Genomic DNA, 13,025 nt, shown 5'->3' with positions numbered 1-13,025 from the left:
GTGAAATAGCCAACAAAATAAAAATGAATAGAACCGGGGAAAATGTGAAAAAAAGTGTCCGAAAATAGGCACTCGTGAGGCGGGGAGAGTCCCCTGTCAACTCCCGTTACATTCCTCCATGGTATCATTTGAGCGAAAAATGGCTTTTACGAGAACCAGGCTGGGGGGGGTCAAAAGGGCTTGACCAAGGCCGACCCAAAGTGCATGGTGAGCGGACTCATCACCTCCGTGATGAGTCCTTCGGGGGGCCGGGAAAAAAACGTGTTCAGGATCGTCACTTCCTGTACTGCAGGAATCTTCAATAGCCGCGTTCACACCGGAACATCAGCCGTTAGCTGTTAGCACTCAGAGCTCACAGCTCCTCATATTTGTTCAGAAACTAGACAAAAGTGAAACAAGTACAAAACGCAGACTTGTCAAAGCATTAATTCATGGTTTTTACTAACCGGTATCAGTATGTTGTTACGGGCCGGGTCAAACCAAACTGTGCTAAGTGCTGCACTGGAAAAGCGCCAACAGTGAATCCATCGAGGCAAACACACAGACACACTTACCTTTTAAATCGCGCTGTTCATATTTAATTGCAAATATAATATTCCATGACCACTTTGTCCTTCTCTAGGCTGCAGTGAAACTGACCGCATCACGTAGCGTCGCACATACTGTTGAGTATTTCTTTTGTCGAGCTGGAGCCATGAACACCCCCCTCTCCCGAAATAAAAAACTATTCAAATTTTTAAAAGTGCGCCATAGTTTCCATTATAAACGGCGAATGTTGTCGTAGCCGACAACTTTGAAGCTTCAAATAAGCCATTAAAAAAAAAATATTATATCTGATGTGTGCAACTTGCATGAAACCGGGCTAAGTTTGCTAGCACGATAATGAGCTAGTTAACCAGCTAATGTTAGCTAACTTAGACTTACATTTTTAATAACCAAATACTGACTTCAGCTGACAAGCTAATAGGAATATAACAAGTTAACCAAGCACATAAACATACTCACATGACTCCACATCGATGAATATTCAAATGAAATGGTCGACCAAGCAGTCTTCAAGTTCCACTCAAATGTCAACCTTCTGAGTAGACTGTCCGTGCATGTCTGCGGGGGCAACGTGCGGGAAATACTCTCCTATGACGTCACCCACAGTTAACTTGCATTTCCCATGTACATTTTAATAGCTTTAACAGGTTGTACAGTCAATACAATAATTTAGGTAATATTTACTTGGTGCTATTGTTAAAATTCACTTATCAAAATGAAGATTCAAAATTACATAGAAACACAAGTAACACATTAAATAAAAGGAGACATTTGGAGTAAAATTACTGAAATACTAATGTATTGTAGAATTTAAACATATAATCAAAGTAATATTTACAAAGCCAAAAAGTCCTTTTTTTCAGTGTGTAAAGACACCATTACAGTAGTCCAGTCTACTGAAGATAAAAGCATGGACACGTTTTTCCAAATCCTGAAATCTTTCTTTCATCCTTTTTATTTTATATATTTTTTTATAACTAATGCTGTTGATATATTGTGATTTTAAGGGTGTCTATTACCATCTGGCCGGGGACAACAGCTGGAAATTAGCCATGTCGGCTAAAGCTGCTCCATTTACTGTTTTTGTGACAGTTCATCGATGGGGACTGTCCACAACACTATAAATAAATAAACTAAACTAAATGGCAGGTTTGATATGGGCCTGTAATTGTTCATTACAGAAGCATCTCGATTATTATTTTTTAAGAGCGGATTAATGACTGCAGTTTTTAGGGCCTGTGGAAAAACACCTGAGTGAAGAGACTTGTTTACTATGTGAAGTAGATCTGAGGCCATGCAATGAAAAACATGTTTGAAAAAGCCATTTGTTTTCTAGCTTTTCACTATGGTTTTGTCAATTCACTGTTTACCTGGACTTTCCTTTTTTACTTTGTTCATTCAAATACATACATGCGTACAAAGTATTACAATCTGAAAAAACTCCTTACATAAATTAATAGTTGATTACATTTTTTTAAGGAGCAGAAAAACTGTTTAGCTTTTTCCCACATAATCATTTTTTTCCTAAACTTTCTTATCATTCATTTAAAAAAAAAAAAAAAAAAGGTAAAGTGAGTTTCTTTCGCAAAAATAGAATGTTGTTCTGCTAAATAAATAACCTCCTGTCACCCCCCCCAGTCTACCTGTTCGTGGGTCTGATGGTGATGTTCCTGCTGCTGCGCACCTTCCACAAGATGGCCGACCTGCACGGCCTGACCACCTTCCTGCAGCTGCCGCGCTGCGAGGAGTCCGACCTGGAGGAGGACAGGGAGCCCATGGTGGAGGTCGGACACAAAGACCTGACTGAGAAGGAGGCCACGAAGCCTCTGGAGCCGGGCTCCCAGCCCTCCTACAACACCATGAACACCGGATAGGCTAAGGCAGGGGAGAAAAGAAAACTACCTCTGGCACGCAGACTGTCGGCTGAATCTGAAATATGACTTTGTTAAAAACAACCCAAAAGGAGAGCATATTGATGAGGAATTGAGATGAGTTTTAAGATTCAGCCTTTGTGAGAGCAAGCCACATTCTTTGAGTGGTAACTACAGCGCTCTCTGGAAGTATGAAAGGACTCTCCTGACTACGTTACCCTGCCTGGGATCAAATATGTGGTAACAATTGTTCCTTTTCCTCCTCCACACCGCTGTAACTGTGGTGCGTTCACTGTAAGGGTTTGGCTGCTGCGTTCACAGCCTCAGGAACACACATTCACTTTTTGACTAATGGTTTATTGTTTTCAGATCCCTTTGCATGCATTTCTGTCACGTTGTTTTATGTGTCACAGGTTTGCTGACAGTGCTTTAACACCTTTGCCTTCATTTGTTTTGATTTCATTGTCTTGCTCCTACCCTTTTTATATTTCATGTATGCACATCATCACCTCCAGCAGTCCAGTTGTGCAGAAACAGGATTGTCCTTACTCACTTTTGCACCACTTGAACGCATCTTCCAATGTGGTCCTAAGCTGAGCATTTAAAAATGCTGAGGATGTGTTGGACCAGACTTCCTGTGTGGAAGAAGTCAGGCTCAGCCTTGGTACAGAACCCTCAGACAGCACTGTCCCCCTTTATGGTGCTGCCCCCTGCTGTTTACAGGTATGAAGCACAACATGTTAGGAGGAGTCATACAAAAGGGCTAAAGGGTTGGAAAAGAGGGATTGAGGAAAATAAAGAAAAGACTAACCTTTGTTTCATTGTGGTGATGCAGGAAGTAATTAATTTCAATGGAAAACCAAAAACAACATGTTCTGTGTGATTTAGAGATCATGAACACTTGAAATGCACTTTAATGTTCATGTCGGTTATTGTTCTCTTACCATCGAGGTTGTTGAGTAATGAGAAGGCTAAATATATCCTGATACTGTAAAATAAGTCGTCTGTTTTTGTTGTTGTATATTGATGTTAAGTCGTATAGTAGATTAGTTATATAGTAGTTTAACATATATTCACTGTTGATGTAAATTAAAAATACTTTTTGCCTGTATTAGGTTTTCATGTTTTGTTCCGTTTTTCTCATAGTTTTCATTCAAAAATGTTATTTGTTGTTCAGTCACGCATTATCTGAAGTACTGTAACAGTCCCTTGCTTTGCTCCGTGCTCTGAGAGCAGAATTAGATTAGATTATTATTTTAGATATACTTCATTGATCCCAAATTGGGAAATGGTTTTATCACAGCAGCCTGTTAACAAGGCATTGCACACAAATTAAATATAAAATAAAATAGAATGAAATGATGAATAAAAAAAAACTTGAATGGTAAATATATATCAACAGTAGAAATAGATTCGCAATTCTAAAAAATGCCAGATACGTAATATACAGAATAAGTTAATACAAATATATATACATATACATACATATACATATACAAATATACTACATAATTACACAAGTGTGCAAGTGATTTTCAATTTTTTGAAATTTCTCAAATTGAAATGTAATCTAATGAAAGAATCAAACACTGGTTCCGTTTCTTATTCAGTGCTTTTAATCAAAAACACCTCTGGTTGGAGATTTAGCTTACAAAATGGTATGCTCCGACTGTCGTGATTCTAAATTGTTAAGTAAATGAATTGAACTCCTCCACACTCAATTACTGCTGGAATATTGAACTCAATGTTTCAGAATATTAAAGCTTCAAATAAGATTGAAGGTGTCATTGTTTTAAACGTTGTATCTTTTCTCCTTTGCAACTGCTGGAATCAAATACTGCAGCTTCCTCCGGGGCCATAAGTGGAAATACTGCAGTTAAGAGTTCAATTCACAGAATGCTGTTTCAGCAGTTTGCTTTGAACCAAAATGTCAAACCTCTGTCTTAAAGTGTACTTAATACATTAATACATCATGTAAATAATGAAAATACAGCATTGTTTCATTTCACATTTTATTCAAAATATCAGTATAGTTTAACAGCATTTGCATTTATAAAAATACATAGTGTCCAGGCATTCTGCCCTCAATTAAACATAACCATTCAAATACAAGTAAATCAAATAACTGCCATGACGGTACATTAATAAACCATTAGAAAAATATGGAACGACATAATAACTCATCTTAACAAATACTCCATTTATAAATAGACTGCAGTCCAGGTACTCACAAAGAAACTCTGCATAGAAAGCAACTGATCTAAAACAGGATCAAAGTACACCTGACAGAAAGGTATCATGTGTTCCCAAACTATTTATCATTATTTACCATTTCAAACAGAGATGGATTACATGCTGGATCAACATATACAGCTGGTTACGATGCAGTTCAAAACACCTGAGCAAAGTGGTTTGCTTTGAAAGAACAAACATTAACATAACATGTCATTGCGCTTCACTTTACGGGTTCAAATTAATTAGGCTTAGTTTTACCACTGCTTAATAAATACAGAGTAAACAGACCCCACATGACTTAGAAATGCATATTATTTACAAAAGTGCAAGAATTCAGATGTAAACCAGACAACACGAGTGGACCCCCCTAAACTGAGCTGTCAGGCAGCACCACCTACACTCCATCAGCCAACATGGCTAACAGCGTGCTGCTCCACACCCAGCAGGACGGATCAGTAATATCACATCTGTACAACAGAAGCTGTGTAGTGGTTGTGACACAGTGGCTCTGAACTGCTACATTGAATCCATGACAATGTGTTAGCACAGTACTGTAAAGCTATTTGAATGGAAACATCTGTTGAACAGTCCGCTGGTAGAGAGGCAGGAGATTTTCACTGAGTATTATTCTTTACTGCTAAAATAGGATACATGAAAATATACTGTACCTCCAGTTGGTGAAGTATAACTGATAATGAACTGATGGATACAAAGAAGAATCGCAAAGCTAACAATAACCTTAAATAATTATACACATTGAAAAAAAAATACCAGTTCTTGTGGATTTCTTCTGAATAAAACTCACATTTTCTGGGTGCTGCTATTCTTAAAATCCTGACCTCATCTCTTAGCACCTGATACCGGGCCCCCTGTTCGAACTCAGTGATAAATATGAGGCTAAAATGTTTCTTCATAGAAGTTTGAACCATAATATACTAGTGTATCAGTTATTCTCCTTCAAATACCAGCCTCACCACATCCTCTCACATTCACATTTTACACGTGTTATAAGGGATTTATCTCATGTGTTCAGTCCACTGTTCACAACAACAGTACATGAATGGTTGCGGATTTTTTTCCCTACTCTAGGTAAACCAGGATGTTCAATGTGAACTCAGTTTTACTCGAAGCTGTGATACATTTGACAAATGTTCTGTTATGTTTCTCTTACATCATCTTATTTGCTGTATAAATCCTGTTTTAGAATCTGACACCTCCCTTCCCCTCCCTAGTTCCTATTAACTTAGTCACACTGGACACTGTAGTAAAATGCTTTTCAGCAGTTCCTTATAAGCTGACTCATTAAAAAACAGCCTTATCTGGTTTACTGCCCACATAGTTTTCACCGTGACTTGACCTCCATTTTTGCCAGTGAAACACTAACGCTTTATGTTTTACAAAAAGCTGCCAGTTGCTTCACAGCTAATCTTCATGCTAGCCCAATTTTAGCATTTCCTGTCTTAGACGCCAACCGTTTCAAATTCTAACTACATTCTGAAACCCATTATACACTTTTCATTGAGGAATATATCAAAACAAAGTGAATATTTCATTTGTTTGATAATTCAGTCTCTTTGCCTTTCAGTTCACTGTTCACTAACTTAGTGAATGCTGTTCAGGCTATTTATTTGCAGTATCACGGGGCGATCAGGACTCCACCAGGATCTCCATCAGATGCTCCAGATCCAGTCCTTCTCTCACATGATTCTGACTCGAGAAGTGTGGCGACGAAAGAGAAGGTAGAGAAGAGGAGGAGGAAGAGGACAACGGGCCGAATGAGGAGAGCGAAGGCAGGCACTTCAGATTCTGGTTGAGAGAAAGGGAGAAGGGGTGTGAGAGGGAGGAGGAGAAAGGTGGCAGATACCGTAAAAGGTCATCCCCAGTCGGGCATCCACCTCCACTGCCTATAAGCCCAAGAACTTCCATGTCCCTCTCCAGCAGGGATGTGTCTATATCCTGGAACAGGTCCTCCACAGTGAGCTCACTGAGGTAGCTGCACCTCATCAGCTCTGTGCTGCTCTCCCACGCCCTCCCCTCTTCCTGCTGCTCCCAGCCTCCACCATAGCCTCTGAGTCCCTGCTTCACCCACGCCACACCTCCATCAGAGGGCGCCGACAGGTTCTCCAAGGATCTGAGAGGCGTCCGGGGAGCTGCCTGGGAGCTACCATCAATGGTAGAGTCCAGTGCAGTGAGGATGGACGAGATGGCAACTGAAAGGGAGAAATCAGAATCCATGGACATGGATCCCCAGTCCTCATCTTCATCTTTTAAAGACAGAGGGGCATTTGATGCAGGAACACAATATGACAAGTCATTTAAAGTAACCGTAGGGCAACTTACAAGAGCCGAGTGGCTGTTAGAAAACGTCTCTGCGGGGTGCTGTTTTGCGGTGACAACACTCTTGTGAAGTGCAGATGAAGAGCTACAGGGTGGTGGTGACACCTCCATGTCCACAGAGGGCGCTGCAACAGCTTCCAGGCTGACCTGCCGCAAGGTGTTGGCGATCAGGACGGACCTCCGCAGGCTGGGCTCAGGCAGCTCTTGGCCATGATGATACTTGTTCAGGGAAACTGAGAACACAAACTGGCGCTGGCTCTCCCACATTGGGCTGCTCCTGTCTGAGACCTCCACCTCCTCTGGTGGGTGTTTTCGCTTCTGCCCCTTCATGATCATCTTTATACTGTGGAGGAAGGCATAAACGGTTTAGTGGACAGTATTGCTACCAAAAATCAATGTAGTATACGTTTCTCAGTGTTTTAAGTAAAGGAATGAAGGTTTTAAATAAATCAACAAATTAATGAGTTAAGTATACATTTGATTACTGCAAATTAGGGCTGCTCGATTATGGCAAAAATCATAATCTCGATTATTTGGGTCAATAATTGATATCGCGATATTAAAAACGATTATCCATTTACTTTGAAAACATCCATTTATTGAAAGAAAATGGTGAACAGTATGTTTTTAACAGTTGATCACCCTGAACTTTAAGTATAATTCAACTGAAAAACCAATAAAAAAAATTATCGAAAAAAAAAAAATTGTTTTATTGCGATTATGTTGTTTTCATAAACGTTGCAAGCCAAAATCGTAATTGCGATGAATTGAGCAGCCCTACTGCAAATCTGTGCTAAATCCTTATTACATATTGTTTTGGGGTTTTTTATCAATGAAAATTTAATCTAGTGTAAATAAATTCATTCATGCGAATCAAGTTTTTTTTTTTTTTAAACTGTTCCTACTTTAAGATATCACTTTGAACACTTTGTTTTAAGTCACCTTATTATGTTAAGAAATCTAATTGGCAGTGGTGGAATGTAATAAATTACAGTTACTCAAGTGCTTTACTTAATTACATTTTTTCGGTACTTAACATGAGTATTTTAATTGAATACTACTTTAAACATATATTCCACTTCATTTTGGAAGCCACTATTACACTTTTTACTCCACTACAGTTATTTGACAGCTTGAATTACTTTACGGATTCAGATGATCAGATAATACTCAAATATAAATCAACTGATGAATAGACATAGTGAGATATGAATATAGATTAAGATATCCAGCAGCAGTATTTAAGGTAACTCAAATGAGCTCCACAATTACCAGCTGTGGTAATAATCCAGTCATATGAATCTGAAATAGGCCATTATGCATAAGTACTTTACTTTTGGTACTTTAATTATATTATAATGCTAATAATGTTGTACTTTTACTTGAGTACAATATCAAACTTTAAAATGGTATCTTAGTAAAGATTTGATTATTTGTTAAACCCCTGCTAATCAGTAATAATAAATGATTTAAAGTTAGAGCCCTTAGGCTAAGAGTGGATAGGGAGGGGGCAATATAATAGATGAAGAACCAGCAGTGTTGGAAGAAGTACAAATACTATCATCTTAAAATACCTCACTACAAGTAAAAGTCCTGATTTCAAAATGTTACTTAAGTAAAAGTGCAAAAGTATTAAGAGTCACAAAGTACCAAAAGTAAATGGTTCTCGTTCTGCACAATGGCCCATAACAGAAGTATATAAAGTACAGCTTGAATTAAAAGCTAAATATCATCCTGTTTGTATACGTGTAAGTAGTGGTTTAGTATTGAAATTGGTCAATGTGGAGCCAATTTAGATAAATACTGTGTAATTAGTAGTATAGTACTGCATTTTGCCATATCAGCATATCATGTTTATTTATAGCCTATGTACAAAGTAACTATGAGTTTTAAAATAAATGCACTTACTACTTAAATGCAAATACTTTGAATGGAAATACTCAAGTAAAGTACAGATACGTCAAAAAAGTACTTCAAGTACACTTGAGTAAATGTACTTAGTTACTTTCCACCACTGACAACCCGTGTCTTGAAGTAAATAACATACAATGTCCTGTGTATTTAAACGGATTTACTGCTTTGTGATTATTCAAATGTGGCTGAATGATATGGCAACTAATTGCATGTCGTTAATACTGTAAACATTTTAGATATATCTTGAAAACATTATAATACGCTTAAATTAAATAACCGTGATACATAGAGGGATAATGTAATGCGTAGAAGTTTTCTGTGAACACGAGCTTAGTCTCAGTTAGCTAGTTATATGCGGGTTGGGGGTTGTTAGCATTATCGTTCAGGAGGGAAACGGAGCCCTTCTCGCCCAAGGCCATTGAAAAGCAACAAACGTGATAACAGACACAACACGAGTTAACTATTGGGCTTGTTCTGTCATTAAACATTAAAATAACTGAAAGTTAGTCATAAATGTAGCAAACAGACCTGTTGAATCACTCCTCGTCCCTCTCCAGTAACGTAAGGTTTAGTAGTGGATACCGTTACTGTTTCTGTTTGTTATTATGTCGTTTTCCCGCCTCCTCTTCGACCCAAACACAGTTTCCCGTCTCATTAGGAAAAAGTCGGCAGTTATAAACTATTAAAACGTTCTGTTTCGAACTCTTAACACTACAACTTCACTTCAGCCGACTGCCTCGGTGTTCTCCCGCCTGTGATTTGAGCAGAGTTTCACACCAAAAGCATTCCAGTTGGGGGTTGGATGTTTGGAAAGGCATTGTGGGTAGTTTATGTACGTTGCATTCAATCAGTATAATTCCACGTTACAAACACTTGTAACTGTTTTTATGAGACATTATGATAATAATACACTTCACAAAATATGTACAGATGTCAATTCACTCCCGGCCTGATTAATTTCCGCCCATACCGGAAAGTCAAGCTTGTTATTATGTAATTTGCATTGCATTGTACTAATTCCTTAATGATTACATCACCGACAGGAGGATGTCCATCCACATATTGTCTTTTTGTACAAAGCATGACAATTTGTGTGTAAAACACTAAGAATTACATACAAATATGGGTTCTAATTGTCTCGTATTATTTCAAGTTTGTATTAAAGTTACTGTAATAAAAAAGGAAAACGTCTTCGAGGATATTAGACTGGTCCGATTATAAATCGAAACTAGAGGATATCATTTAAAATGCACACCATTCACTGCCATTTAAATACAAATAAAGACAAAGCAAAAATAACAATTTTAAAAGTGTGGATCCTGACATGTACACTTCCACAGAAAGTCTTTTTTTAACTATAATAAAATATACTATTGACCAAGTCAATCTTATTTCAGAGACTGTGTTATTTACCTGAGAGCAGCATTCGTCAGGGAGGAAAAGGTCTATGGACACAACTCGTCTAAAGTAAACTATCAATATGTCAAAGTTTACTGTTTCGATTTAAATTCCACCACTCGACATTACGCCACCTAAAGAACCAGAGTCAACTTTGAAAAACAGCTTTAGCTCCTCCTCGGCCTGTGTATTGGACGGCGGAGAAAAACAAGTTGACAAAAATAAAACAACTTCCTGTTCCAAAATAAAATTCAAATAGAGGAACATCAGTCTACGGAGCCCCCCTGGTGACATTGGTGAGAAAAATATTAATACGTGGCCACGTATTAATAATGCGTGGCCACTAATTAATAATGCGTGGCCACGAGTTAATAATGCGTGGCCACGAGTTAATAATGTGTGGCCACAAATTAGTTATTATGTTCCCACGAGTTAATAATGCGTGGCCACGCATTATTAATTAGTGGCCACGCATTATTAATACGTGGCCACGTATTAATATTTTTCTCACCAATGTCACCAGGGGGGCTCCGTAGACTTCAATGCATAATTTTTCCGAAATAAGGTCCCATACCCCGGAAGTAAGTGGGAGGGACTTCGCCACTCTATAGCGGGCCCTCTGTGAATCGCAGAGAGGCCCGCTATAGAGTGGCGAAGTCCCTCCCACAATGGCTGATTTGGCACTGCTAGAGGACTTGGCGAATGAAAGAGTGCGGAGGGAGCGAAATTTCAGAGACCAGCAAGATTTGCTGGCCAATGATGATGAGTGGCTCATGAGTCGGTTCCGACTTCCAAGAGCCATTTTGTTGGAGCTTTGTGCTGTGTTGGGCCCGGCTTTGCAGAGAAGCACACTAAGAAACCGAGCCGTGCCGGTTCCAATCCAAGTGCTTACAACACTTGGATTTCTGGCAACCGGCACGTTTCAGAGGGAAATGGCTGACAGGTTGGGGATATCCCAGCCAACCCTCAGCCGTGTTATGCCAGATGTGTTGGGAGGTATCATTGCGTTGTCGCATTTGTACATTAAGTTTCCTTACACGGTGGGTGAGCAGGCAAATAAAAAAATGCAATTTGCAACAATGTCCGGTTTCCCAAATGTAATCGGTGCCATTGACTGCACTCACATTGCTTCAAAGTGCATTCGTTAATCGAAAGCACTTTCATTCCATTAATGTCCAAATCATATGTGATGCGAACATGCTGTTAACAAATGTAGTTGCTCGGTGGCCTGGGTCAACCCATGACGCCTTCATTTGGCGTAACAGCGAGTAGTATGAAGCTGCAGCCTCGGAGGAGGGTGCACTCTCAGGACCCTAGTTGTTTTGCAACATCGCCACCTAGTGAGCAGGAGACATGAATATGAACGACAACGCAGAGAGTGTGAGTAGTGTGAAGTGCTTTTAAAGTTTTATTTGTTTAACATTAATAACAATTCCGGTGTCTTGAAATGAAGTGTGATTAGCTAACATTAACTATGATAGTCTTAAGGCAATACAAACAAACATCTGTTAGCTTATGATAGCTTCTAACAGTATTAAAGGCACTAAAAACAATTATTTGTTAGCTATAGCTTTCGGCAAAAGCTAATGCTAATAGCATTAGCTTCATTAGCATATTTGATTATTTGTTTAATGAAACTGTAGCATGATTTTGGCAAGCCCAACTAGGTGTCCTACATTAATTGTTGATTTAATCACTAATTACAGTAACACGTGCTAAATGTCATCTGTTAGCCTATGATGACTCGCTGCAAAACCAACTGTTAGCCTTTTTGTTTATTTGTTTAATGAAACCGTATGTTATGGTTATGTTATTTAGCAGAGGCTTTTATCCAAAGTGACTCACAAAAAACATAAAAGAACCATAATTAACATTAAATTATCAATACAAATAGTTACATAGTCAGTTACATTACGTATTACATTTTTAACAGGGTAATTAGTCATCTGTAACCTACATTTTAAAAAAGTAAACTTCCCAACCCTGATCATTAATTATAGTCAGCTAATTAATTAAACTTCAAAGGATGACGAAAGCATGTCAATATGATCTGTCTGTCCGCTACATTAAATCAGCAGTAGCCTAATATAAGTTCTGTCTTCAGTGTAAATGCTTCTTTAATAGTCATTGTATTACTATTTGAATTCATTGTAAATAATCTTAACTGTGCTGACTGCCTGTTTACTGTTTATCAGACAGTCTCATCATTTTGACATGTTTTGTAATATTGCATGAGGTGTTTTAGTCAGTTATTATGTCGGCCTATTCTGTAGGTTAGAATCTGTCGTGTCAGAATCTAACAATTAGGCCTAATTTATGTCTGTCTGTGAAAGTATTTCAAAATGTTCAGTTTGACCAATTAGGCTCTCTCTTTTTCAAGATGCATATTTCAATCCAAGAAGGGAGATCCTTGCCCGATTTACAACGATGCACTACATGTTGCAAAGTCTATAAAGTGTCTTTACTTCTGCCTTCTCCTATCCTAGTATTATGAAGTTGATTGACTAAGAGTAAGGTCAGCTAAATTAAGGAAGGTTTTGTTGTTTTTCTGTCTGAATTGTAATTTTCTTATGACATTCTACTTCAGGTGTCGTCAACTGGAATGTCTTCTCAGAGGGACACAAAAGGGAATTTCGGAAGGAATACCAAATTTCCAGGTGCTTTTACTGCGACAACCTTTATAAGGACGTTGGCACAGGCTACCGGGGAAGTGGACGGCGAGGA

General features: G+C 38.5%; 2 protein-coding genes across 3 annotated transcripts in view; one reads left to right on the top strand and one right to left on the bottom strand.

Annotated features, from left to right (window-relative positions):
• The window catches only part of kcnk6 (potassium channel, subfamily K, member 6), a 35,925-nt gene extending 32,342 nt beyond the window's left edge, over window positions 1–3,583 (top strand). The window contains exon 3 of the mRNA XM_034115901.1: window positions 2,185–3,583. Coding sequence (XP_033971792.1) covers window positions 2,185–2,420 — 236 coding nt within the window. The 3' untranslated portion in view covers window positions 2,421–3,583. The remainder of the gene's footprint in view (window positions 1–2,184) is intronic.
• An 838-nt stretch (window positions 3,584–4,421) lies between these two features.
• On the bottom strand, window positions 4,422–10,439 carry sertad3 (SERTA domain containing 3). Of its 2 annotated transcripts, none has more exons than XM_034115806.1 (2): window positions 10,317–10,439; window positions 4,422–7,332 (listed from the first exon to the last, which is right to left on the bottom strand). In XM_034115806.1, exon 2 carries the CDS (start codon window positions 7,323–7,325, stop codon window positions 6,300–6,302), a length of 1,026 nt encoding a protein of 341 aa, XP_033971697.1. In that variant the 5' UTR covers window positions 7,326–7,332; window positions 10,317–10,439; the 3' UTR covers window positions 4,422–6,299. The 2 variants fall into 2 exon arrangements, with proteins under 2 accessions (XP_033971697.1, XP_033971698.1); XM_034115807.1 differs by lacking the exon at window positions 10,317–10,439 and adding an exon at window positions 9,432–10,288.
• Between the last annotated feature and the right edge of the window lie 2,586 nt (window positions 10,440–13,025).

Source organism: Trematomus bernacchii, unplaced genomic scaffold (genome assembly GCF_902827165.1).
Source record: "Trematomus bernacchii unplaced genomic scaffold, fTreBer1.1, whole genome shotgun sequence".
Lineage (NCBI taxonomy): Eukaryota > Metazoa > Chordata > Actinopteri > Perciformes > Nototheniidae > Trematomus > Trematomus bernacchii.
Note: the sequence above shows the minus strand (reverse complement) of the source record. Positions and strands in the feature narration are given on the sequence as shown.